Source organism: Zonotrichia leucophrys, chromosome 15 (assembly GCF_028769735.1).
Source record: "Zonotrichia leucophrys gambelii isolate GWCS_2022_RI chromosome 15, RI_Zleu_2.0, whole genome shotgun sequence".
NCBI lineage: Eukaryota > Metazoa > Chordata > Aves > Passeriformes > Passerellidae > Zonotrichia > Zonotrichia leucophrys.
The window spans coordinates 10,379,272-10,406,756 of record NC_088185.1 but is presented as its reverse complement, the minus strand read 5'-3'; the positions used below and the strand labels follow the sequence as shown (position 1 = coordinate 10,406,756).

At 51.7% G+C, this 27,485-nt stretch overlaps 1 protein-coding gene across 4 annotated transcripts in view; it reads left to right on the top strand.

The window, feature by feature from the left end:
• The first annotated feature begins 5,211 nt into the window (after positions 1 to 5,211).
• MSI1 (musashi RNA binding protein 1) overlaps positions 5,212 to 27,485 on the top strand; it is a 28,498-nt gene continuing 6,224 nt past the window's right edge. Inside the window, exons 1-10 of one of the 4 annotated variants that reach the window (XM_064726608.1) lie at positions 5,212 to 5,407; positions 5,668 to 5,708; positions 5,834 to 5,915; positions 6,029 to 6,113; positions 10,791 to 10,832; positions 12,489 to 12,581; positions 22,584 to 22,632; positions 24,634 to 24,716; positions 25,343 to 25,460; positions 27,011 to 27,091. In XM_064726608.1, coding sequence (XP_064582678.1) covers positions 5,349 to 5,407; positions 5,668 to 5,708; positions 5,834 to 5,915; positions 6,029 to 6,113; positions 10,791 to 10,832; positions 12,489 to 12,581; positions 22,584 to 22,632; positions 24,634 to 24,716; positions 25,343 to 25,460; positions 27,011 to 27,091 — 733 coding nt within the window. In that variant the 5' untranslated portion in view covers positions 5,212 to 5,348. The remainder of the gene's footprint in view (positions 5,408 to 5,667; positions 5,709 to 5,833; positions 5,916 to 6,028; positions 6,114 to 10,790; positions 10,833 to 12,488; positions 12,582 to 22,583; positions 22,633 to 24,633; positions 24,717 to 25,342; positions 25,461 to 27,010; positions 27,092 to 27,485) is intronic. The other 3 variants (XM_064726609.1, XM_064726610.1, XM_064726607.1) reach the window with 3 other exon arrangements.

Below are 27,485 nucleotides of genomic sequence, written 5' to 3'. Positions count from 1 at the left end.
GGGAATCCAGCGCTTCCCTTGAGTCCTGTTCTCCCCTTGTTCCTCTACTCCTTTGGACTCGACCTTCTTTAAGGCAGATTTTAGAGGTCCCTGACATGGTGCTGACTCCATGCCCAGATTAATAATTCACACACACGTCAGACCTGCAGAGAGGTGCAGGTGCAGGGTAGTGCAGCATCCCTGCCTGGGGAGCTGCTGCTGGAGCCCAGCACCCCGGGCAGCCGGGCACAGCCCTGTCCCTGCAAGGAGACAAACGTGTCCCTGCAAATGGGTGCTCGCTGTGCTGGTGTGTTTGGGGCTCACCCTGCCCCTCTTCCACTGGGATACAGGATTTTGTTTATAATTCAGAACTTTAATACTTTGTTGAAATGTTAATATGGAAATCCCTTTTGTATAAGGTGTCTGGCAGCTATCAAACCTGACTCAGAACTTTTTCTGTTACCCCTCTTCACCCAGCTCTTTCCCAAATGTCTTCTCAGTCTGGTGGTATTTGGTCAGCCTGGCCCCATGCTGCACTGTCACTTGCCCTGGTATGAACCCATGGACCAAAGTCCTTAAATTTCTCTGTTATTCCTCTTCTCTAGGCACCATCTATGCATGTAATGTGCAAGAGCAAAACAGGATATAATCACCAAATTGACATTTGTTTAATTTATTCTTCAAAATTTTATGAATGGGAATTCCCTGGCCTTCCTGGCTTCCCTCTCCCATCTTTAGCCATCCTAATAGTTGCTAGTTTCTCCTGATATGTAACATTTATCTCTTTCTGTGTCAACTAAATCTATTGCCTTACCTTCACTGAGCATTAGAGACAATTTAATCAATCTTCTTTAAAAGAGTCCATCACATCTGGTGGATTTTGCTTGCATCCGTCCTCATCTCTCTTTTCTAATGGTGGGGAAATGAGTCCCTGTGTATCCCACCATGGGAAGCTCTGAGCTTCCAGGTGAGGAGGGGAAGAATGGGAGGCAATGCTCTGCTTCTCAGCTGGGGAAGAGCTTCCTGACAGTGGATGCTCTAAGATAGGTCCCTTTTCCATAGGAAGTGAAGACTGGGAAGGGGTTAGGTAGGAGAAAGGACAGAGCAGAAAGCAGTGCCTGATGGAAGGCTGGGACAAACTAAGAAGTTAGAGGGAATGTGGAGCTCAGGGCACTTTCAAGGAGAGAGGTCTCATTTTTTCAAATCTGTTGTTGCTTTCTGTCACTTGATATGCAGTCTTTGGAGTATCTAAAAAAATAAATTAAGGTGAAATTAAAATGTTTCCATGTGCTCCTTGGGGAGGGAGGTCCTTTGCAGGCTGCTGCAGGACGCGGGACCTGGCTGCTGGGCACCCTCCATGCATGGAACAGCTCCTGTGTCAGAGCTCAGCAGCCAGGGCTTCCTCCCTCTTTGCTGGACTGATTTAGATAGGATCATGGAGACTAGACGCCACGTAGTAGTTTTTAGAGTTTGTAGAGAGGGAGAATAGCAGGCAGGGCTCTCTGATTTTTCCCTTAGCCATCATTTCCAGGACAGCGGGTGGAAGCCTGCAATCTCCTACTGTCCTTCAGAGACCTCTCTCTGGGTTTGCTGTTTTATGCTGAATCCCTACACTGAATTTACTACTCTGCAAGTTCTCTTGATGCTTTATTTTTCATCCCCTGCAGACTTCTTTCCTTTTTTTCCCCGTGAGGCTCCAGTTCCTCTTGCTGCTTTATGGTAATTGGGGTGGTCTCCTCCTTCCTTCCTCACTCCTTTTCCAGTTATCCCAGTTGTCTCTATTTACTCATGCTATCCCCTTTCTCCTGCTCTTTATTAACACCTATGTTTCTCTTGCATGCCACCCTGTTCCTCTTCTGTTTTCCCACCCATCCTGTTCTTCAGTGCTCTGCACCATGTAAACCCCCATGAATCTTGCTCCCTGAGGTTTCTTATATGAATTAAAGAAGTCCTTGGTGCATTTGCAGTCATTCGCCTCTTCCTATTGCTGACTCTGTCCCTCCCCCTACCTGAGTGGAATCTAAATAATTTAATTTCCCTAAATAGCTTCTCTCTGCCTGTGTGCCTGACTCTTGCCCCAAGCCAGCTCCTGCCAGGCAGGTTGCTGCTGGAGCAGTGAGTTCCCCTCCAGGTAGACACCCCTGGCTGCCTCATGCATGGGCTGGCAGGGTTTTGCCATCAGCCCTTCCAGAGGGTCAGCATCCTTCCTAAAGCAGGCATGAGAACCACCAGAAGGCACTGCCAGAGCCAGGCAATGCCCCCAGGCTGCCCATGCAGCCACAGCTAATACCTTCCAGGTTTGCATCTTCGGCACTGTAATGCGAGTGTTACAAAAAACATTTCAGTTCCAGTTCAAATTTGTTTATTAACTGTCCAAACTAAATGAAAAGCAAAACTTTTCGTGGTTCCTGACTGCCAAAACCTCCCAGCAAGAGACAGGTCTCCAAGACAATCTCTCCCTAAGCTTTATATGATGAGGGAGGAAAAGAGGCGGCTGCTCTCCCTGACCCTCCCCTAACCTCCAGTTTTTGGAACCTCCCTCTCACCATGAATAACTCCAGTGTCTGCCACTGGTGCTGGGCAGAGCTTTGCCAATCATCCTCCTCAGCAGGAAGTGGACATGATTTTGATAGTGTCACTCTACCACACAGGAGACACTGAATAGCAGCAAGAAAACTGAGCAGTTTTGTTAATCTCGCTGGTGTTTGGCAACCTCTCAGCAGCAGCCACAGAGGCACTACAGCTGTCTGTCTGCAGCCCCAGGAACACAATGCTGCATTATTTTATATTCGGCAGATCATCTTTCCAATCATAAGGTCTGGAATGCTTTATATGTTTACTTCTCTGTGAGGAAAGCTTCCTACTGTCACTAATCAGTGGATTTTTCAAGACCCACTGTCCTGTGCATTACAGAGATAAATGAATTGATACTTACAAAGCACTTGGGGGTCCTAAGGTGGAAATACAAAATATCATGTGTATGTTTTGGAAACAACCTTGGAATAAGTTACATGGTAGGTTACTGTGTCATTGCCAGTGATGCAATTCCAACCACATCCTCCACCCAAATCTTCCTGAAGGCTCATTTTTTTCCCTCTGGTTTTCACAGATGTTAACTCACATTGATCCTGTTCTCCCCTCTCCAATATTATTTTGGTGGAGAAAAAGTAAATAAAATAATAAACATTAAAAAAAGACAATGAAGCATTTTAACAGTGTCCCTCAGAGTATTCAACTTGTACTGCCTTAAAAATAACACTTTTAAAATTATAGTAATGCACTGTGCACTGGTAGCAAACCAGGAGGTGTTATCCTTTAGTGAGTCCAACACTGAGCTCTTTTTTCTTCTTTTTTTTTTTTTCTCTTGTTTTTAATTAGAATTAGTAGCGTGCCTAGGTTGGGCAATAATGAAACATAAAACCTGTGCCAGGTGACTTGAAATTTTTAGTTAGCTCCCCCTTTAAAGTATTTGCCCTCCAAATGGGAGAGAGCAGGTGCTGGGAAGGAGCAAAACACCCCTGAGTTTGGGCAGTGTGGCAGGTGGCTCTGGTAGCCCAGCTTTGTCCAGGTTCCTCAGGAGGTGCAGGGGGAGATGGCTGGGGTGCTGCCCCAGCACCGCTGCTTCCACTGGCTCTGCACTGCTGCAGTACCACCTCTGCATGTCATTATTTATATTTCCCTGCTGCACCAGCCCTGCTGCCTCCCAGGGCACCTCCACCCAAAGTGATGACTTCAGCCCTGTGGAATGAAGAGTGGGTTATTCTGGAGAAGCAGCTCAGCCTGGACCGGTGGCAGCAGGAGCTGGGATGCTGCATAGCTCAGTTCCCAGGGGCAGCTACCAAGGTTCTGGTGCTGGGTGTGTTGCTGTGCCCAAGCACAGGGCCAGGACAGGATCCTGAACTAGCTCAGGAAATGGGGTGGGCAAATGGTGGTTTGGCGGAGCTAATGGGCAGAGGAGGAATTTAACTCAGAGTTGCAGCCCGTGTAACAAAAGATACTGTTGCAAAGTATTGTTATGACAAAGATGTAGTGGTTCCTCTCGGGGAAGGAGAGGATGTGTATTGGGACGTGGAAAACAGTCATGAGAGAAGGGGAAGAATGGTCAAATGACGATGGCACTGACCTGAGCTGTCAATACCTTGCTTTAGGCAGTGAGAGACTACAGGGAGGACCCATGCTGGAAGGAGCAGAGCCAGGGATGCCTGTGGGAAGTATTTGGCATCACAGTAGCATCTGCCTGGAATCCAGTGATACCCTCTTGGCATGAGAAGGGGTCACAGCACCGTGACCAGAGGTTTTGAGCACTGCTCTATTCTGATTTGCCACAGATGCGAACAAGTGCCTTCTCCCAGAGATGCTTGGTACAGTCAGGCAAAGTTTCAGCTGTCTTCTTGACTCCAGCTTCACAGGTATTTCATTTGTTCCTTGCTGAGCTGCTCCAGCCACCCAGGCTAGGCTGCCCAAGAGCAGAGGCAGAGTGCACAGACCTGCTCGAGAAGCAGCATGTGAATGAACTTGTGTGGCAGTGGAACTCGAATGGAGCTCGGCACGAGTCTGTCAGCCTGAATGAGTAATAAACTGCGCGGTGCCTTGGGGACCAGCCTACCCCCTTCCCAGTGAGCCGCGGGCAGAGAAGAGCGGCCGGGCTGTGCATACCTGGTGCTGCGGGGCTCTACGGGGCTCCGCGGTGCCCGGCAGCAGCTCTGCCCCGGGTCCTGCAGCCTGGGCACTGCCGTGCGGGGCAGCGAGCGGCGAGGCCGGGAAGCCCCTGACCCCTGCAGGGTCCCCGTGGGCTGCCAGGGGACACGGAGGTACCAGGGCTCCGAGAAGGCGCCTCGACTCCCCGCTGCCCGTTCGGGATCCCGGGGTGAGCAGGGCAGTCCTGGTCCCGACCTGGAGGCGCCCTCGGCAGCGGCGAAACACCGGGAGGAACAGGGCCGGGGTCTCCGGGGTCCGCCGCAGCGAGCCCGAGCGCACCGGGTCGGGCCTGGCTCCGTCGCCCTTTGTCCACCGCCCCGGGGCAGGTGCGGGCAGCGCGGCCGGGGACAAAGCGGCTGCGAGCTCCGGGGCTGCTCCTGCCGCCGCCGAGCCCGGAGCCGGGCGCTCTCCCCCAGCGCGGTGCGGGCGCGGCTCCCGGCACTCGGCCCCGGTGCCGCCGGCGGGTTTTATGCGCAGGGCGGCCGGCGGGCCGGCGGGGGTGGGAGGAGCCGGGCAGGTTGTGCCCGCCGGGCCCTCCTCCCTCGCTCCCTCCCCGCCCGGCGGAGAGGGGTCGGGGGAGGGGGCAGCATGGCCTGTCCGTCCGGCCCCTTTTCCAGCGCTCATCTGCCCCGGGAGTGCGGCGCCGCTCCTCGCAGGGAGAAGAGGTCCGAATGGAGACAGACGGCAGCCAGCCCGGCCTCGCCTCCCCGGACTCCCCGCACGACCCCTGGTACCTCCGCAGCGGCGGCCACCTGCCACCCCCACCGCCCCCCCCGGTCCGGCCGCGGCCGCCCCCTCCCCCGGCCCCGGCCGCCCGGCCCGGGCAGGCGCGGCGGCGGCGGAGGCAGCGGCGGCGGCGGTGCCGCTGCCAACATGGCCGATCCGCGCCCTCCCCTCCCCGCGCGGCCCCGCCGCCGCTGCCGCCACCCCCGCGGGGTGCCGCGGCCCCCCGGCGCGGCCCCGCTCACGGCTCTCCCCTTCCTCCCGCAGCAAAATGTTCATCGGGGGACTGAGCTGGCAGACCACGCAAGGTGAGCGTCGCGGGGCCCCGCACCTGCCGCCGGGGCCGGGGGTGGCGGAGCTGGGGCTGAGCCCGGGGGGGGTGCGGCGAGGCCGGGACGGGACGGGACACCCACGGTGGGTGCTGTACTTGCAGAGGGCTTGCGGGAGTACTTCAGCCAGTTCGGCGAGGTGAAGGAGTGCCTGGTGATGCGGGACCCGCTGACAAAGAGATCCAGGTGAGAGGCCGGGCCCGCGCCTCCCTTCGCCCCCGCCGCGGCCCGACCGCCACTTTAACCAACTTTCTCTCTTCTCTCCGCATCCCCTCTTCTGCCCGGGCTGCGGGGCTCAGGGGCTTCGGGTTCGTCACGTTCATGGACCAGGCTGGCGTCGACAAGGTCCTGGCCCAATCCAGACATGAACTGGACTCCAAGACGGTGAGATGACTTCTCTTATCTCAGGGGTGCATTTACCGGCGGAACGGCTGTGCTCGGAGTAGCCGTCGATTGTAGTGTTTGATTTCCAGTTAGAGGTTGTAAACTATTGATTCCTGATACGGATCGATCGTTCCCTTCTCTGTCCCACTTGCCGGCGGGTAGCCTAGCTGCCGCCCGAGCACAGGGCTCACCGTGTGCCGATTCCTGGTGCGGGTCTGTGGATCCTGGTGATGGTTTTCTTCTCGCTCGTTGGTTGTAAGGCCCATCTCGAGGCCCATCCCGGCAGTGACTGTAGCTCTCTCGAAGCTGGGACACCTGAACACGTTTGGGATGAGGATTTGCCCCGGGAAATAAGATGTGGCTGCGTTCCGAGAGAGGGAAGCCGCCCTTTCATCCTGTGTGCTGCTGAGCACTGATCCCTCCTCAGGGGTGCTGTTCCCCAGCGCCCAGGCCCTGCTTCCCTGGCCATGGTGGCCTGTGCATCCCCCCTTCCCAGCAGAGCCCTCATTCTGTGCACCCCAGAGATTCTCTTGTGGTTTCTCCAGGTGAAGTTTTCGTAGTAGTCATGGAGGTTCAGGACTTTATTGTCTCCAAGTGTGGCCAGTGTCTGCCCGTGTGGGCTACCACCAGCCTCTTGGAGTGGCTGTGGCTCCAGCCCTCACTCTGCAAGTTTGGGTGATGAGGACCCCCAGGTGGGCCAGCAGAAAGATTTGGTGGCTCGCTGGACTAGTGGCGCAAGGTGGTGGGTCCTGCCTTGTCAATCTGTGGTGCTCAGGAGATGTGCAGACGGTTTTGAGGGGTGGGGGTGAGATGTCTGAGTGGGAGGTCCCTTCTCTTTAGTTTCAGTGACTGGCCTTCCCCTGAATTCCTTTTCCTTATTGCTGCCCTGGGGTGAAGGTGAGGGTAGGGACGGGGGAGTGGCGGGGTCTGCAAGGGGATGGCATGGTGAGGGGGCATGTTCTGGCTCCAGGCAAGGGCTGCTGAGGAGTCCAACTGCAGAGTTTTATTTCTTGCACTGCGTGGCCCAGGCGTCCTAGTCTTTATCTTGGCAGAAGGAGAGGGCGGGAGAGCGAGACCCTCTTTCTTAGGGTTTACGGCATGAGTTGCAGCAAGATTTATGTCTGTTCCTGTTTAACTGCCTGGATCGCTCCCTTTGATGTGCACAGGTCCTTCCTCCCCACTGGAGCTCCTGGTTAAACCCACCCCAGCCTTCCTGGCTGAGGCTTGGTCCCCAGGACTCCTGGCCCTCCTCCTTCCAGGAGTGATGTGAATTTTGCTCTGGGAGGTGGGTTTACAGTAATGTTTTTTGAGGAGGGCCCAGGATTTTCCTTTTCTCTTTTTTTTTTTCTCACTAGCCTGTGTAAACACAGTCTCTGATCAGCTAGTCCTGTCATGAGTCTGTGGGCTGGCATAGACCCCTCTTGCAAAGGCAAGTGATGGATGTTGGTTGTAGCACTAATCCTGGAAGTGTTTCAGGGCTGGGAGCGAGCTGAAACCCACGCTGTCCATTCTCCTCCCCAAGCCGCCGCTGGTGGGCTGTGCGGCCCCGGGTGCAGCCCAGGCGGGCAGGGAGGGACGGTGGGCGCTGCAGGAGAACAGAAGGGCCTCGTGGCCATTGAAATTCCCTGCTGCATCTGCTCCGCTCGCCCCGCCGGCACGCACAGAGAATGGGGACAGTTTCACCAGGGCCTTCTTTGTTAGGAACTTTGGTCCTCTTCCCCCTTTGTTCCTATTTTTTGTTTGGTGCAGTTTTCAGCTGGATCAGATGTTTTGGGGTGTTTTGTCTCATAAGAGGTTGATCTTATGGGAGCACATGGAACCTCCATATGCCTTTTCCCTGCTGAAGTGAAAGGCTTTGCTGTGAGTCCTGGGTTAAATGACACAAACTCATCTAAATCTTAATTTAGAGTTTTATGAAACTTTGTAGGAAAAAGTCTGGTGTCCTGTGAGGACAGCCTTCTCATGGGGCTTGGTGTCTCTTGGCAAACAACATTTGATAGACAGTGTCTGCTCAACTTGTTGCTTCATTGTCTTCTGATTCTTCCTACCCTAATGAAGGCAGTTGGCCCAATTCTTCGGTGCAGCCTTGTTCTCTTCAGACTCCTCTTTGTTTGTAAGCTAGATAGCAGACTACAGGGTTATTTTTGAAAATACTTGATATGAGAATTGCCTTTACAATCTCAAGGTAAAAGATTTGCGTGACTTTGTAAAGCTGCAGCTGGCCGCTGCCTTGAGCTGCTTCTTTACGCGCTCTGGGAAGAGCACTTGGCAGTGCTGGGTCATCCCGTCGTTTCTTTGTTGCCGTTGTTGAGTTTTTGCTGGGTTTGTCTTTTGTGGTGGAGGGAGTGATCTGCAGCTCCCCTGCAGTGCAGACCAGCAGGGCAGAGGTAGTGACAGAGGTACAATGAAAGAGCAAACCCGGACCTGATGTCTGGCAGGTCCTTCCCAGCCTTCCCCGTGCTTTGGGACACTGGTACCAGCTAGGCTAGCACAGCACTTGGGAGATCTGAGCTATGAAATGGGGCTCTAGGTGGCCTGAAGAGCATTGCTAAGGACCTGGCTGGCCTGTTGGTACACCTGCAACTTCAGTGGGATTCCTCATTACCAGAGTCTTGTGGGGTGAACTGGAAGCAGTTTGAGCTCAGGTGACTTCCATTCACTGCAGCCTGATCTGGGGTTTTGTTTTTTGGATACAATCTGAACAGTTCTGAATGCTCTTAGCAGATTTCTATCTGGGTTTGTAAAAAGGATCCATTACGTCAGTGGGTGACACTGAAACACAACTCCTCCAGGGCTATTTGTTTTAACACCAGAAATGAGGGAATAAGGTACCGGTGCCTTTGCTTTAATAAGGAAAGACTCCAGCAGCCAAGGAGCAGCCCAGTTTGAGTAACTTGAGTCCGGCACCGAACTCGCTCCCCTCTGCGTGTTCCCAGGGCTGTGCCTGCAATCAGTCACCCCAGCCTCCCTCTACCTGCAACAATAGCTGGTTGTGCAGAAGAATTTGTGAAATGACTGCCTGCTCTCTCCAGCCAGGAGGACACGTTATCTCTGCCCAGTTGATCACACTCAGGGTAATGAGAAAATGAGGCTGAGCTTAGCATTGCTGAGTATGAAAGCATCTTATTGGCAGGAGCTGAATGACACTGGCTGAGAAGTAAAAGACAGTAGATTATTGTTTTTGCTTATTATCTGCCATCAACCTCCTGGTCTCCTGCCGTCCCCTGTCCTCAGAATTCGCTGTGGGTGTCTGCACTAGCCAGGAAGCAGTGGGGAGGGGAGGGCCTGGATGGTTCCGATGCCCCAGGGAGGCACCGGAGGGTATGCTAATCTGCCGGCGCTTGGAGCTTGGGGAGAGAGGTTTATTTTTGAATTTATTTGTGCTCTTCAGTTTTGCCTGTGTTTACCTACGTGCTGAGTTTATTTATGTTGTAAGCTGTGAGTCAGGATGGAGGTGGGGAAGGCAGTGAGAGGAGCCGGTGGAAGGGCACAGGGGGGCCAAGCTCCAGGGCTGTGAGACAAGTAAAAGGATGCGGGACGGGAGGGCAGCCAGGCTGGAAAGCTGAACAAAGCAGTGAGAGGAGCTGGAGAAACACAGCTTCCTTTTGGGCTGTTGGAGCTGCTGGGCTGATGGGACAATGCTCCAGGCTGCCCTCCCAGCTACAGCCTGTCCAAGTGTGGGGATGAGCCAAACCTGCCTTTACCACAGGTCTTTGTAAGCTGATTTGTTGGTCTGGATCATCCCCGATGTGATGTAACTTTACAGGAGTTACTGTAAAAATAGGCTATAAAGAAAGAAGTGGTGGCTGAGGAGGAGAGAAGGCTTTGTGGGTGTTTGGCTTGCAGCTGCATTGGTGTTGTCCCAGCTTTGTGGTGGTGCTGCTGGTGGTGTGAGGCCGATGTGGGCAGGCGCTCATCCGTGCTGAGCCCGGCAGAACACGCGGCACCTGGATGGCGGCGCGGGCCCGGCTGCTCCGGCCAGCAGCAGGTTTATAGGGAAGCTGAACAGGCACAATGGAGGCTCAGCCCGCCGAGGGAGGGAGGGAGAGAGGGAGGGAGGCATCACGGCTTTGTGTGCAGCGCGGCCTGGGGAGAGGGGCAGCGCGATCCCTGGGCCGCAGCCTCTGCAGCCGCCTGGCCTGGGCTCCTCGGGTTAATTTGTGCCATCCTGTCTGCTCTTTTATTGCTTCTTTTTGTCTGCCCTTCAGTCTGTGTTTGAAGGGATGAAATGTTTGGGGGTTTAGGCACTGCTTCTTTTCTGTCTTGTTACTACCCAGATGAACTCTGTAGTTGTAGGGAGAGTGAAGGTGAGAGCAAAAAAGGCAAAAGAAATCACTTTTAATATGAGGCTGGTGATGCAAGGCGCCCAGGGGCTGGCCAAGCGGGAGGGTGCAACCCAGCCTGTTAATCCCAGCATGTGATGGGCTCTCAGTGCATCTGCCCAGTGCTCAGCTGGAGATGGACCGCTGCATGCTGGGACTTGTAGTCTCCCTGGGTTACACCTTACCAGGAGGGAAAGATGTCTGCAGCCAGCTTCATTTTATGAACCTCAGGTAGATTCTTTGGGTTTTTAGCAAGGTGCTACATGGGTAGAGACAGCTGCACACATGGAGGAAACCGTGTCTGTAAATAGGCAGGAAAAATGTGTTCACCTGTTCTTCCCCACATCTCTTTCAGATTGACCCGAAGGTAGCATTCCCTCGCCGAGCACAGCCCAAGGTAAGCACTGTGGGCAGCCCTTGTGCCACAAGGGGCACAATTTGTGGTGGTGAACCTTGTCCTTCTGTGCAAGGTGGCAATGCATGCAATGGAGCTGCTCGCTGGGGTTTGCTCAGGACTCACCTGGAGCACAGTGCTGGGAGTTTGTGTGGCACTGAAGGAACCAGGAGAACCCTTGGTTGTACTTCAGGATGCACTAGATAGAGCTGGTGGATTAAATGCTGCCCAGGGTGACCTTAGTCCTTCTGAGGTTACAGAAAATGGTTGGAAGTTCCAGGCCCTTGGAGATATGGAACAGCTCCATGCTGTGATGTGACACAGGTGGCAGAGTGTTGTGTGTGTGCACCTGTGTGTGATGAATAGGTGTGTGGCAGGGAAGGGGAGAAGGATTTCACTTTGTGAAATGCCCTTGTGTGCTTCAGCACTGGAAAAGGCAAAAGGAGTTTGGTGTTGGATCTTACCTACAAGAGGCTCTGGCATTAAAATGCACAGTGGCAGGAACTTTGTCTAGGTGTGCAGCTAGAAACTTTTAGCTGAGGAGCCAGCAGCATGCTGGAGACTGCCTTTAGACTTTGGGTTTCCTTTAACTTGGCTCTTGGATGTGAATTTTAAAGTTTAGAGTCTGTATTCCAAGTGCTGTTAGGGGTGAAAGAGCTGGGGAGAAGCTGTGTTGAGAAGCAGAGAGGAAAGAGGAGACTGGTGCTGGGAGGGAAGTAAGGGGTTCAGGCACTGAGAACAATTGGTGAGCAGGTATCCCAAGTAACTGGAGCCAGGAAGCACATGGTAGGAATTGGGTTAATTCCATTAAGCAGTTTGGTGACAGAAGGTGCTTTAGTGTTAGAACGGGCTGCTCTCCAAGGCAGGGAATTGCTGCGGATTAGCCCTATGCTCCTTGGGGTAATTAGGACCATGTGTTCCTCTGAGAGCAGGGGTGTAGCCAAGCAGCTAAGGGGAGGATGCAGCTGGAGAGCTGGTTCAAAGGATGTCGGTGTGCCTCAGCCTGGCAGCCATGGCCCCTCTCAGGGTAGTTAGTTTTCTTCCTTGTCCCAGCTGTATCAGTGACAAGTGGCACAGGGATCTTGGCTTTACCTTCTTGCAGAGGCAAAAGAGATTTAACTGGGTGTTGACTGGGCTCCATTGAGGTGCTGGAGAATGGGAGTGAACTGAGGCTTATTCCATTTCAGACTGGAAGGCTGTGCAATTTGTGGGGTGGGAGGGCAAAGCCTGGGGAACCTGCCTGTGGTGGCTTCCTGCCACCCTGGGGGCAGAGCAGGCACCTCTGGGGCTGCCTGGAGGAGGCTGGCTGTGCAGAATGGCAGGGCTGGGGAGGGGGCAGCTGTGCCCCACACATTTGGGGTGGTGTCACAGTGCCAAGGGAGTGGTGGCAGGTTGGTGAGGGAAGAAGATGGTAATTGTCTGACGAGGAGGTGGTGGCTGGGTGCTGGCATGTGTGGTGGGCTCTGTGAAGACAAGAGCAAGAATTTGGTGTGGGACAGATCTGCCAGCTGTGTTTGGCCAGAGGGCTTCAAGAGTTGGAAGCCCTGCAGCAAAGGGAAAAGCACTTCCCAGCAGCAGAGGGGAGTTAGTGGCCTTTTCAGTCTCGTTCTCTGCTCGCTCTGGGTTTATTTGGTGAATTCCTGTCCTTCCCTTTTCCAGATGGTGACCCGAACGAAGAAGATATTTGTGGGTGGTCTGTCTGTGAACACTACTGTGGAGGATGTGAAACAATATTTCGAGCAGTTTGGGAAGGTAAGTCTCTTGAGTGATGTTGGATCAAAGCTGTTGCTTCTGGGGCAAAAGGAGTTTTCTGAACTTTTGTGGGGGCGGGATTAGAAGCTTGAGTCTTTTGCAAGGGTTAAGTAGATTAAAGGTCAGTTACAGATGCTGGCTGGCTGTAATGTCCTTGTAGGGGCTACAGCCAGTGACTCCTGCCCTGTGGTGATTTGAAACAGAGTTTATCCTTGTTCCCAGAGTTGCTAGGACCTCAACTATGGGAAATTTTTCCCTATCCAGAAGCCTCTTTTGGCTCACAGATTTGCAGTTTGTTCAAATGCTGTAGACACTCCTAACAGAGTGGCTGCTTTATCAAACCTCTGATTTTGGCCTGTTTCTAACTCAAAACCTTGTGATTTATTTTTCAATAATTCTTTGTTAAAAATAAGTCTTTAGGTGCTGAAACTTCTGCTGAGTCTTGGGCAAGTGGTGGTGTAAGTTTTCTATATTGAAGAAAGTTTGGCACTAAGGCTGTCCCTTGTGTTGGTCTGGCTCTTCTGTGGATGGTGGTGGCTCAGGGAAGGGTGGGCTATTGTGGCTGGAAGTCAGTTGTGCCATGGTCCATGACAGCCTGGTGTGTGAATTGTGAGACTGGACCAAATCTGAGCATTGAAGGGAGCTCAGTTGTGTCCTGTCAGCATCTCCAGGAGTGCTATCAGCAGGATTAGACTGAAGGATCCCAAGATTTTTAATGGGATTAGGAACTGAAGGGGATCATCGTACCCAAGGAGTGTGGTCACCTCTGTGGGCAGGACATTGTCACTGTTTCACTGCTGTTCAGTGGAGTTGTGCATAGGTTTGCTCTTTGGGGCAGGAAATGTTGGATTCTGCAGCTCTTGGAACCTTCCTGCCCAGTCAGGAGGGAAGAACATGGTTTGGTGGCTGGTGACCCAGCCAGAACGTTGCTTGTGGAATCATGGTCATGGAGGGAGGCACCATGGAAGCTGCAGTGTGGAGATGAAGGCTTGGTATTTTCTTTTGAAATTTCCTGCAAAAGGGTGATGTCATGTTAAGGCACACAAATTAGTGAAAGGGAGTTTTGTGACCAGATTTGCCGTATTGCTGAAACTTTTGGGCAGAGAGTTTGAGACAAGGATCTGCTCAGAACCTTTGTTCAGCTTCTGAAGCCAAATTTACATGTGTGCAAAGTGGGACTCTGTTCACTTCTAAGAGAAAGTGGTTGGATATCCTTGTGTTTGCCAGTTGGTAGCTCTGTGTGGTTTCATTTTCTGTAAGAAATAGGCAAACTCTGTTGTGTCCCCAAGAGCTGTTACATGGTATCCTCAAGGGTGCCACCGCTGAAGGTGGTGGTGTTCATGTGTCTGTGCAGTCTCAAGGCTGTTTGACTTGCAAGTTCTCCTGTGCTGATGGATGTGTTTGATAGGAAAACAAATTGTCTTTGGCATAATCCCCTTTTAACCTTGACTGTATCCCTGCTAATTCAAAGCAGCATGTCACAGGGCACTCAGTCTACAGGCAGTTACAGTTGCTCTAGTCTGAGCAGTCCTTTCCAGCTCTTTTGGGGTGCTGTTATGGTTCTCTTGTTTAATGGTTGTGTGCTGAGAGGTGTTCTGATGTCAGGCAAGGCGTGGTTGTGTGAGACTGTTTTCTGGAGTGGGCAGGAGGGAGAGTTCTGCACAGCAATTCATTTCTGAAGAGCCAGTGTCCTGGACAACATCCAGAGCTTCAAGCCTATGTGGGGCTGCAGCAGTTGTCCCCTTGGTTCTGAGGAAGTTCCATGGGGAGATGTTAGGGTTGGTCAGATTGACTTGCTGTTTTCAGGGCAATTTTCTGACTCATCTGTGCACTTCAGATGAGAGACTCTTCAGAGCTCTTGTGTAAAGCATCGTTCCTGGCCTGTAACCATCTTCCAGACTAAGCCTCAAATAATTCACCCATGGCCAGGAGAATTGTTTCCTGAGAGCTTCTCTACAGTAGAGAGCTTGGATGGACAGGATCAATGGGAAAGTGCATTTCAGAAGAAAGCCTTGTGGCCTTCACCTCTGGTTTGTAGGGTTAAGCCTGTTGCCTTCAGTTTCAGCTGTTACTCGTGGAAAACATGATTTTGATGCACAGTCTCTTTTGGTGGCTCTTTATGATGTGCTTTGTGATTTCAGAGGTCTCCTAGAATCCCATCTTTATGGGTGTCCCAGACACAATGAGTGGTCTTCATCTCTTTGATTTACGGCATCTTTAAGTGAGAGGTGCTGAAGTTCCAGTCATGGTATCCTGATCTCAGAAAATGTTTTTTCATTGAGGCTTTCCAAGTCATTTGGGCCCAGTACTGCTTCTGGAATTGCATTGGGACTGTGTGGAAAGGAACTGTTAAGGATGCTCTTTGAAAGCATTTCATTAGAGGACTTACCCTGTTAGGAAAGAGCTTTGTAACTGTTCCCTTCTCTTTGAAGTGGCCCCACAGTTACCTAGGACATGGCAGAAGAAAAATTGCTCCTCTTTCCTCCTGCCTGTCCAGGGAAGGCACGGGAACACTTAGGATCTAGAGAGGAGAGCTGAGAGCACCAGCTCATCCTGTCTTGATTGCTCAAGTTGCCAGGGTCCCAGGGGGGATTCTTAGTCAATTGTTGAGAATGCAGTGGCAATCTCAGTTTGGATGTTGGCTTTAGGGGGAGATCATGCTCTTCTTCTGAGGACAGGGGAGTCCAGGCTGCTGGATGGCTTTTGCATGAAGGTTTGTATGTCACCCTCAGGCCACAAGCCTGAGCATGTCTTAGATTTGCCACCATTTAAGGTCTTTAAATTAGAATAGATGCTTTTGAAAAATACATTTTAGCCCAGACAAAAAGCATGTACATGCTGAAGGAATTACAAGAGGAAGTGCTATGGCCTGCAGAACAGATGAGGTCAAATTAGATTATCATAATGTTCTCTCCAGTTCAAATCCGTGAACTGCAGCTCACAAGCCTACCAAGGTGGTTGGTGTCAGTGCATCTCAGGTCAGAACCAGCACACCTCCTACGTCCATTAGCAGGAAAAAAAAATGAACTTTAGCTGGTCTGCAAAGGAAATGGTTTTCTATTTCATTAGACAAAAGTCCCAGATGTAATTTTTCCATTTTGGCATTTCTGCTTATTCTCTTTGTTTTGTTTTGTTATCTTTCCTTGCTGTGTCCAAAACCTTCTCTCACCTTTGTAAAATGGAAGTGGCAAAAAAAAGGTGAAAATGTGTGAAAAGGAAATCCGTGAGTATTACTTAGTGATAAAGCAAGAGAGAGAGAGACTGGCACCCCAGTTCTTCATATCAAAATTCTTGGTTTTAACAGGCACAAAAGGTGAATCTTTAAAGAGGATCCCAAATACAGTGTGTCTGCCTCAAAGAGGAATCACTTTGGGGTTTTTTCCCTTCCAAAACTCTGACTAAAATACATGGGCTGCTGTTTTCCTGAGAAAGAAAATACAAAGGTTTTGTTTTTTTCTTTTTTTAGTACAGAGAGAAAGACTGAAAAGTGATCTCAAGCTGGCTGTGGTTTGTCAGGTGCAGCTGTGAGGCCTTTGAGCATAGCTGGATCTCTAGGAAACACCTCTCTGGTTCCAAAACTTGAATCTCTCTGAGCTCCAAGCTCAGGCCATGCACATGCTTTCTAAAGGAGATTATTTTTTCAACTGTAGGACAGAAGTCCTGGAAAGACTTTCATTCACAGTATGTGTAGCCAAGTACTTTGGCTTAAGTTGGATGGTGTTGAAGCTCTTTAGACAGCAAAAGGAATTATTTCAACAGCTTCTCTAGATTGAGGCTACCACCCTCACTGAAACCTGCAAGAGAAAGAGAGGAGGAAGGTGTCTTGCAGCTACCACCTCAGGCACAGCTAGTCTTCTGTCTAGTTCAACATGTATGAGAATGCCAGAGGAGCTCAAGTTGCAGCTTCCTCCTTTGCTACTTCAACCTGTGGGAACATGTTGTTCTGTATTATTTTTGGGGAGGAAAAGGAGTTGTCCATCAGAGTAATTTCTTTGGACTGTTGGGTGTCTCATCTTGTAAGCAAGGTTATTTGTTTCAAATCAAAACTGAAAAAACTCAGCTCATCTTTCTAATGCAAGAGTTGGTCTGATGAAGTTTTGTGGTAGAGAAGGTCATATAAATTGCAAGATAGGAGGAGGCTTAGAACAAATAAAGTAATTTTATTGTGGTGCATATCTAAACTGTGAAATCTTTGCCGCAGGATGTTGTTACTAAAATTTACACAGGCTCCAAAATGATTGGGCAAATTCATGGAAGGTCTTTAACAGACCCAGACACCTCTTTGAATTCAGGAAATCTCCAAATCACAAATAGCTTGGATGGGGATGTAGTGTTCTGGGCTCTGTGGTAATATCCTTGCCTTATCTTTATGTTCTTCCAAAGTTGTCTGTTGGTTGGTATCTTGGGCGGTTTTGGGCAAGGCGGAGCTCTGCTCTAACTTGATGCAGCTGGTCTTTTGTTTGCCATCAGGAGAGAAGCTGATCTTAACAGAAACTGGAAGTGCAGAGGTCCTGGAAGAAATGGGGGCCTGCACCTGAATCAGGTTTTTGAACTCATGGTTTTGTTGTGTGCTTTTACATTTGGTGAAGCAGCAGTGCAGGAAATACATTCCCAGTGACGTCTTTGCATGACTCACTAATCAGTTGCAGCACCAAGGGTGCTTGGAAAGTGCTTAAAACCAGTCTGCATCTCTCACTGGGCCTGAGGTAATTGTGTGTGGATGAGTCGGCCATGAAAGCTCAGCCTCTCTCCTGCCCAGAGAAAGAGAGAGATCTCCTCTCTAAAAATACCCTGGAAGCAAACGAGAAAAAAGATCTGGGGTCTGAGGAAGGTTCTGACCTTTAGGCTGCCATCTAATACTCCATCCAAATTCTGGACCTGAGAAGTCCTGAGGTCTCACTGGGGGTGATGGCTGTTACAGTGATTTTCCCTCATGGCAACAGTATCTGAGGTGCTGGATCAGGTGAGGGTCTGTAGGTCTGTCACAAATGCCTGTTCATGTACTCCTGCCACAAGAATGGGTTGGTTGACTTAGGTGTGTGAAATGGTTTTCCCTGCTGACTAATAGGAAAACCTTCAGATACTGATGGCAAATGCCTTTAAGGAAGACTTGTTTCTGTACTTACTGTGGCCATGATTTTTCTCACTTTGTGGATTGGGAGAATGTTAATTAATTAATCCTTAATCTGACGCTCTCTGGAAATTTCAGGGATCAAAGCTACTTGTCAACCTGCTGTGGATTTCCAAACTGGATTTTGGATTTTCTTCCACAGATCAGAGGGCAATTTATGTAAATTCTCACACATAACATGGTTGCCATGAACAGATGGGGAGGGGAGGAGAAGGGGAATCTGATCACCTCTCTTGTGGCAGTAGGCAGTTTGGCCTGTGGTGACAATGCCTCTGGAACAAAGGGTTCTCTGTGCTCCGCATCTGGTAGGCACACAGCCAAAACCACTCCAGCAGTAATGGTCATTCAGGTCTTCTGGGGTTCACCTGATATTTGCCAGGTGCCTGTGTGAGAGCGGGCAAGGACACCTGGACAGGCTGTTCTGCTCTCTGTGGCATGGAGCAGGCTCTGTCCCCTTGGCCAAGTCTCATTCCCAGAGTTCTGCAGAGTGGGGTAAGAAGGGTCTGAAAGGCACAGCACACCTGCTCCCTGGAGCCAGCCTCTCTGCCCGTGCATCCTCCTCCTGGAATTGGCCTGTCCTGTTTGTGCAGCTGGGAGAACCTCACAGGGCTGTTAATGCTGTCTGTCTCTTGACAGGATGGCTGAGTGGTTTCTAGATAGTTTGGTTTCTATTTTCCATATGGAAGCTGTCTCAACAGTTACTATTTTTCTGCCTAACTTTACTACAAATATGTTGCTGTGATTCCTTCTAGGACAAGCTCAAACATTTTTATTTACAGTTCAGGTGGAAGATATCCATCTTCACAAACCCTTTGCTTTCAAAACTACCAACTTTCAAAATCTACCTTTGTGAAAGTGCATCCAACATTTCCTATCAAAATGGTATTGAAAATTATTATTTTATTAAATCTGCATGAGGATGTCATTGGCTTCCCCATAGCAGATAACTAAAAATGAAACAGGAAAATTGAAAGATATTAGAGTGGAATTAAACCTCTGAAAACCCCCAGGTATTTTGGCCAAGGCTGAATATGGATCATCTGTGATTATGGCACCATTAAATGAGAGGTGCTGAAGCTTCAGTCATGGTATTCTCATCTCAAAAAATGTTTTTTTTCAGGCAGACATTTTCCTGTAATTTGGATGTAGTGCTACTTCTGGAATTGCATTGGGACTGTGTGAAAAGGAACTGTTGAGGATGCCCTTTTGAAGTATTTCTTTAGGGGACTTACCCTCTGAGGAAAGGGCTTTCTCTGAGTGAACTCTGTTCACTCTTCTTCCAAGTGCCCTCACAGTTTTTTAGCACCTGGCAGGACAAAAATTGCTCCTCTTTCCTCCTGCCTGTCCAGAGAAGGCATGGGAACACTTAGGATCTAGAGAGGAGAGCTGAGAGCACCAGCTCATCCTGTCTTGATTTCCTCAAGCTCAAGGTGCCAGGTTCCCTTGGTGATTTTTAGTCAATTGTTGAGAATCCAGTGGCAAACTCAGTTTAGATGTTGGCCTTAGGGGGAGATCATGCTCTTCTTCTGAGGACAGGGGAGTGAGTCCAGGCTGCTGGATGGCTTTTGCATGAAGGTTTGTATGTCACCCTCAGGCCACAAGCCTGAGCATGTCTTAGATTTGCCACCACTTTAAATTAGGATAGATGCTTTTGAAAAATACATTTTAGCCCAGACAGAAAGCATGCAAAAAAAAAAAAATCACTCCTCTTTTATTTTCCTTCTTATTTAGGGAAGGCATAGGAACACTTAGGACCTAGAAAGCAGGGAGCACCATGTCATCCTGTCTGATCCCTCTAGCTCAAGGCACCAGGTTTCTGGGGGCGATCATTTACGAGAGCATGTAGTGCCAGGACAAGGAGGAATGGCTTCAAACTAAAAGAGAGAGAGAAAGAGCAGGTTTAGATTGGTTCTTAGGATGAAGTTGTTCCCTGTGAGGCTGGTGAGGCCCCAGCCCAGGCTGCCCACAGAACCCATGGCTGCCCCATCTAGGGCAGGTTCACGGCCAGGTTGGAGGGGCTGCAGCAGCCTGTGGAAGGTGTCCGTGCCCAGAGCCGCGGGGCTGGAACGAGGGGATGAATCCCTCGGGAACGCCGGTTCGCCTGTGCCGGGGTGCCGGAGGCCCCCGGTGGGTGCCCTCCGAAGGCCATGGCAGGCCGCGGGCCCGGAGCGCTGCGGGGCGGCTTTGTGAGCCGCTAATCCGGGCCCCAGCTGCCATGGCGGCCGCGTTGCCATCGCGACGGCCCCGCCGGCGGCCGCCTTTGTTGGGGCCCGGCGCGGCCCAGCCGGGAAAGGCCCAGCGCGGAGGGAAGAGCGGGGGTGGGGGATTGCGGTGCTTCAGCACCACAATAGCTGCCCACTGACGGCCCGTGGTGGGGTAGAGTCGGTGCAGGCAGAGCTTTGGTGGGTGCTGGATGTGGTGCCTCAGAGTGAAGGTCTGCCCAAGTTATCCATGGCAGGAGACAGATGGATGTATCCCCTGTAGCCAGGGTTAGGGGGGATCTGGGCCCTGCTTTACCTCACAGGTGTGTGCTGAGACCACCCAACTCAACCCACAGGCTGCCTTGAAAGGAGACATAAAGATGGTCATGTGTAGGTTTTAATGGCAATAAAATATATCAGTTACAGCCATACACAGAGTTGAAGCCCTGGAGTTGTGTGCATACACACACACACATATATATATACACGCACACTTATGTACTGTGTAAGATTTAGTTTTTAGCAGGAAACAAGCTTTCAAATAGAGCACATGTGTTACAACAAATATGTCTTTGCAAGGCAAGTACATTTTGGAGTGCTGGGTACACCTCAAAGCAGAGCCATTGGAAAAAGCGCAGAAGGAGGAAAGCTGCAGCTCTCCTCACAGCATACAGCATGGTTTGGGATGAAGTGGTTGCACATCTTTCTCTGAGTGCTTGAGCACTGTGGCAGTGCCCAGTCATTGCCTGGGATATTGCTGTGCCAGGAGTTTGTGTGGGAGTGCAATGAGCTCTGCCACTTGTAGTTGCTCCTGCTTCCCAGGCTCTGCAGAGAGGAGGGCTGGTCAGACAGAGTAAATCAGCAGTGGGCCTGTGCTCATTGACACTAGTTTGGTTTTTTTTCCCTCACGCCCATCTCTCATTGCGATGGGTTTGTGGTCTCCAGCTACCTGAGCTAGGAGTGGCAGAGCCTCAGAGTGCCTTTGACACAACCTTCTCCCAGTGTTTACTGTGGAGGACAGCAGCTATTTCTCCAGCCTTTTGAGAACTGCATGGGGGAATGGATCTAGATTTTAAAATGAGGAAAACCAGACAATAAAACCTGTTGAACTTTTTTAAAGCCATGTCTGGCTTCCCTCCAGCACATCACAGTTGTGCTATGCCATGAAGGGAAATGGTGCAGATGTGGGAGCAAATGGCAATGGGGAATGACAGTGTGAGGAGCTGCTCTCAGTGCCCATCTCCCTCACTGTGTGTCCTGGGAAGCTGCTGAGGAGTTGCTTCAGGTCTGTGTCAAGGCTTATGTCCCCTGTGGCTCCAGGCTGGATGCTTGGCATGTTTCTCAGGTGTTTGTTTACTTGGCCGAGGAGGCTGAGCCAGGATGGTAAGTGTGTGAGATGAGCAGGAGCCAGGTTGTCTGTTGTCACCTGGAGTGGATGTGTTAGACAATGCCAAGGGCATCAAATATGATCCCTGTCTGCTTATGATGGTACTGGAATTGTCAATAAGGGCTCCTTCCATCCACCTGGCCCTGAGGTGGAGCTGGGTGTCCTGGGGGCCTGAGAATAGGAGCCTCTCCCTTCCTGACTGGGGTTGTGGGGTCTCCAAGGGCAAAGCCCGTGGCTGCTCTTCCCTGTCCAGTGACTGTTGAGGAGCAGCCAGCAATGCAGATTCTTCCTGGGGCAAGGCAAGGGGGAAATCCTGCAGAGTTGGGGGGCATGCAGGGCTCACTGCTCAGGGAGGGGCTGTCTCACACGGAGAAGGAGGAGGGCCAGGGCAGCTGCTGGCCGGAGACTGCTGCCACCTCCCCTGAGCACTTGCACGTCCAGTTTCATAATCGGATTAAGGCAGTGGTATTAGAGGAGGGATGGGTCAGTGGGACAGGTTTACACTGGAGCTTACACGGAGGGGATTGAAGTGTATTTTTTAACCCTGCTCGGGCTGACCTGCGGAGTGGATGCTTTGCTCCACAAGGCAACACCCGCGGGAAGATGGGGGGAAAAGTGGCACCAGGCGGTGATGTGCCGGGGAGGAGAGCAGCCCCAGGCCGGCTGGGGGATGGGATCCGGCCGCCCCTCCCCCCGGGAAGGCGGCCCTGCTCAGGCCTTGCAGTAAATTTGCTCTAATTACAGCCTCCAGCAGTGGGAAACCTCACTTAGAGGAAAGGCTCCTCATGGGGTGGGGGTGGGGGCGCCTCCCAGCTTTCCCAGGCAGGCTCTGTTGTCTGAGGCCTCCGCTTCCCCCACCGCTGGGAGGCCCCTTATTCCTCTCCCCTCTCCAGCTTTGCTTCTCTGCCCCCCTTTGATTCTCCTCTCCTTTGAGGCCGGGATTTGGGAACAATGCCCTCCCTGCTCCTTGGCCCCCGGCTGGAGCTGCAGGCAAACAATCGGGGTCGCTTGCTGCCACGGGCTGGGCCAAAAGGGCTCAGCCCAGCAGCACCTGCCCTGGGCTGGTGGGGGGACCAGGACCATGCTGGTTGCAGCTTGAGAAAGTGCCTGGTGTGATAGCTTATGCGTACTGCATATGTGTGCCCACCCTGTTTCCTTCTCGGGGACAGGATGTCTCATCTTGATCCCCTCAGGTTTGGGAAAGCCAGGGAAGCTCTGAACAATTGTGTTGGAGGATGCTTGTTGCAGCAGTAATAATCTGACTGCAGCCATTCTCTTTGCAGGTGGATGATGCGATGCTGATGTTTGACAAGACAACCAACCGACACCGAGGTGAGAGCTGTCTCCTGGCCCTAGGAGGGGTTACTGCACAGGATTTGCCTCCTGCCTTGCCTAGGGAGGGGTCCGTATCCAGCAGCAGGGGATGCAGGTCGCAGCTGCTCTCTATCTTGCCTCCAGTCACCCCATTCTTTTGCATCTGCATCTTTTACCAGCGGCCCTCACAACACAGAGAGCTTTTGTCCAGTGCGTTTCCTGTGCTGTAAACTCGTCGAGTTGCAGATATGTGAGAGGAGACGGCCCCCTCCTCTGCATGCTCACCTCCGTGGCTCCAGCCTGCAGTGTGTGTCTTACCTTGTCCCGAGTAATCTGAGCTCTGGGAAAGCTGACACGAGAGCCTGAAGAGTGCCTGCTTCTCGCCCCTTCCTCGGCCTGGAGCCCACTTGTGCTCCCAGGTCACCTTTTCTTACCCGAGTCCTGCTGGTGGAGTCTGGTTACAGGATGGAGCAAGGCTGTGCTATTTGTGCTATACAGACCCAGCCCATCCATGGGTGTCCCTGCCTTCCTGATCAGTCCTCAGGCCGACTACCTGGTGGTGTGGCAGGGCTTGACACTTGCATCCAGCTTGGAGATTTAATGGCAACAGCTTGACCTGCAAACTTAGCTTCAGCCTCTTCCCAGTCAGGGTCAGTAACAGCCCTATGCTGGCTGCTTTCCTGTGTGTTGTTTGAAGCACTTCCAAGCAGTCCTGCCCCCAGAGCAGCGAGGGAACTCTCCCTTCTGCTCTTGCTACTCTCTGTGCCCTTCAGATTTTTACTTTTTTCTAAAGCCATTCAATCTACTTTGACTGCCAGGCCTCAGCAGTCCTAGGATGTTGTTCCAGCTTCATCTTGAAAGGGAAGAAGCATTAACCCCTGTTCCTCCATGGGTGCCTGCCAGTCACTGGTCCAATGAGAGCTGTTGGGCATTTTGGGAGGCAGCAGGGAGAGCTGCTAGCTACTATGTCAACAGTGATGGGCTCAGCCCAGGGCATAGCAGGCTTGGTGGGGGACTGATGGGGCTCAGGACTGCTTTTGACATTTTCCTGCTGAATTCCTGAGCTCCTCTGCTAATGGGTGTTGAGGTGAGTGGTGTGAATCTACCTGGGCACAGACAGATGGAGGAGTTTATAGCAAGGTGTTTCTGGCAGTGTGGAGAAAAGGTGAGGTTTGGGCAGTGGATTCCCATCTGCTTTTGAATGTTATTTTACAACACCAGCTCTGGAATTGGCCAGTTCTGGAAAGCAGAAAGTTCTGCTTAATCCCAGCTTGCTTGCACAGCGAGCTCTAAGACATCCTCCCACCTGCCTCAGTTCTCCGGAAACAGTTGCAGTCAGCTTAGAGGAGTTCAGTCTGCCCACCCGAGCTGGGCTTTGCCAGAGCTGTCAGCAAAGGGGTTGGTGAGAGAAAGGAGGTGCGAGCGTGGGCCAGGGGCCAGGAACACGCTGTCCTGTCTTACCCCAGATACAAACCTTGCTTTGGTGAAACTTTGCAAATCACTGTGCCTGTGTCTGCCTCGCTGTGTGCAGCTGCACTGCTGATCTGTGCCTGCTCACACGAGGCTTCATGGCCAGTGCCTGCGAGGGAGCTGCAGGGTGTTCCTGCTGGTGGGGTGCGTTTAGCGAGGGTGGTGATGTCCTGGCAAGCAGCTGTTGGTTTCCCCACCGGTTCTTTGTGTGAGCATCTGCCCAGATCCTCCCCAGTCTCACCAGCCATGTGGTTTGCCTTGCAAATAGCAAAGTTTAAAAAAACCCAAAGAACAACAAACCTGGGTTTGAGACCAATTGGGTTCAGAGTGGGTGGGAAGGACGGGATGAGTAGGAGAGGAGAATCTATAAGAGGACAGTTCCTGTTCTTGTGCATAAAAGTAGAATTTGCTGGAGAGGGAAGATGAGTGACAGCTGTTTTCGAAAGGGCTGATTGTACTCTCCTTTTCTCCTGCCAGTAAAAGGCTGTGAGTAGGGAGTTCAAACTGCGAGAGGTCTGACCTGATCAGGGAGTTTTGCTTTTTCTTCAGGATTTGGGTTTGTCACATTTGAAAGTGAAGACATTGTGGAAAAAGTATGTGAAATCCACTTCCATGAGATCAACAACAAAATGGTGAGTGTCTGGGGCAGAACCTGGGGGAGCAGGGACTGAGGTGTGGGAGAGGCAGGGTGCGAGGCACTTGGGTCCTGATGCATCTTCTCTGCAATGGGGAATCAGATTGAGTCTTTTCCCAAAAATCACAGCAGTCAGTCTGGGGAAGAAATTCACCGTATGGGGGTGAACCGTATGGGAAGCATAATACTGAGTTCTCAAGGAGAAGAGCTAGCTAAACAAGGAATTGTACTGCGCTTGGAGTTTTTGAAGTTACACTAAACCTTGTAGTGTCCTGGGAAGGGGCAGATTTTACCTTTATTCTGAAATGAGGAAAATTAGGCTTTGAGGCTCTGGTGCAGGCTCAAGTAGAACATCAAGGGCAACAGCACAAGGAGGAAAGCAGTGTTGGAGCTCCCCTTTGCCTGTGGTGGCTGCAGAGCAAGAGGGAAGGCTGGCACCATGTGGGCTGGGGACAGTGATGCCAGAGAAGGGCAGCAGGGCAGGCTGACAGAGGTGGCTGGGGCTGGGACGTGCTGTCACGCAGGCAGCCCTGCCTGACCTGCCTGTGCTCCGTGGCTGTGTCCTGTGACAGTCTGTGATCCAGCCTGTGACAGGCCAGCCTGATCCTTACTTTCCTGTGGCAGGTGGAGTGTAAAAAAGCTCAGCCGAAGGAGGTGATGTCCCCAACGGGCTCTGCACGAGGGCGGTCCCGAGTCATGCCTTACGGGATGGATGCCTTCATGCTGGGGATCGGCATGCTGGGTAAGCCCCGGTCAGCTCCGCCGCGCTCCCCCCGCTCCCGGCCGTGCCAGGCAGCAGCTTAGAGGTTTATTCCGGGAGCGCCGGGGCGGCCAAGGGCAGCGCTCCCCGTGCGGGGCCGCCGGGACCTGTTCGCGATCGCAACTTGCCCTCTGCTGGCACCGGGAAAAAACTGCAGACCGGAGTGCCACCGCCGCCTGCGACAGCCGGGCCGGTCCTGGGACAGCCGAGCCGGGCGGGCTCAGCCCCTGCGGGGCGGCTCTGCCCCTCAACAGCTCCTCCACGGTCCCGCAGTGTCCGTGGACAGCAATTCCTTCATGTGGAGCGGGATGTAACTGCAGAGCTGAGTGTGGGGTAATCTGTACCCAGGCCTCTTCATCTCGTACAGGCTTTCTGATGAATTAGTTGACTAAAGAGCCGCTACGCTTCCACTTGAAGCAGTGGTCTGTGTAAATGTCCCCACTGCCATATACAGACTGTTAAAACACCCTTTAAATTCTAGTTGAGTGTTGTCTCACTCTCAGGTACAGTAAATACCTGGTATTGCAGGGAAAGTTATACATTATCATGGAACTGTCTTGTAAGGAGAAGTTAGTGACAAGCAGGCTGGGTTTCATGTCTACCAATGCTCCCAAGACAAAAGCATTCAGATAAAAATGAAAAACAAAAGTCATTTGTAGCCCTATCTTTTGTAGGACCACAAAACCTCATGCCTGGATCTGAGAGTCAGCATGATCCTACCAGTGTGGGTGCTGGTCCTGGCTTCTCTCTCTTCTCGCTTTCACTGGAGCCAGGACTGAGCTGACCCAAGAGCACTGTTTGCTCAGGATCATTGCTGGTGTTGCTGGGCAGGGTGTACTCAGCCTGGCTCTCAGTGCTAAGCCTGCTGAGTAGCAGTTAGTCACTGAACAAAACCCCCAAAAGGGCATTTTTTCACCAATGTTTTCTCTTGACTTATTGAAGGAAAATAAATCTCCAGCCTGTGGTTTTGGGTTTTGCCTTTTCTAAGCCATCTGAATTTTAAAGCAGCAAGACTCAAACTGAGTCACTGGGAAATATACGGACTCTTGTCTTGGGAGATCTCAAATATTCATCTGTGAGTGAATGCCCTGCACTCTCACAGGCTTGTTCCTATAGGTGGTCAGCTCCCTGGGGAAGAGCAGGGCTTGTGCTCCTGCCTGCACCATGAAGAAATGTTCTTTGTACCTGCATTCACCAACCCTTCCAGTGCAAAAGTGACTCAGCCATTCAAATGCCCCCTCCTTCCTGATCTCCTGTTTGTAAATCCAGCTGATGCATCAGAAAGCCTTAGTCTGCAGAGCTGTGAGTCTGAGAAGGAAATCTCCATGTCCTTACATGTTTGGAACAAGGAAAAATTAAATGGGGCTGCTAAAACTCTGCAGGCTCACACGTGTTGTGTGCTCTGCCCAGCGCTCTCCTGGGGCTTCTGCTGCTACCCCTCTCTGCTGTCTGATGCCAAAGGATGCTCCTGCTGCTGGTGAGCAGCCAGACCTTGCCAGCTTGCAGTAACAGAGTCCTGTTCTCTTCCCCAGGTTATCCAGGCTTCCAAGCTGCCACCTACGCGAGTCGAAGTTACACTGGCATTGCACCTGGTTACACTTACCAGTTCCCTGGTGAGTGGAGCTCCCTGCTCTGTTCTTTGGTCTGCCTTCAGGTGATGGGAGCCCCTGGCATGATCTATAACCCAGGCTCTGCCCCTTTCACCCTTTTCCCTGTTTGGTCTTTCTTTAAATTGGAGATGGATGTGGAAGGGGGATTGGAGAAGCCCTGGAATAGGTGGGAACAGCTTGTCCTTCATTAGGATTATCCTCACGCTGCAGTGGCAGGAAAAGCCCAAGGCTGCTCCCATGTCCTTTCTGCTGGCCTCCTCTGCAGGGCTGCTGCTGCTGTGACACAGAAGGGCCCCGCAGCTCTGCCTGTCTCACCGCCTTTGTGTGTGTCTGTCTCTCTTTACCAGGGTTGCCACCACTCTGAAAGTAGCACAGAATGTCAAACCCCACGTGCCAG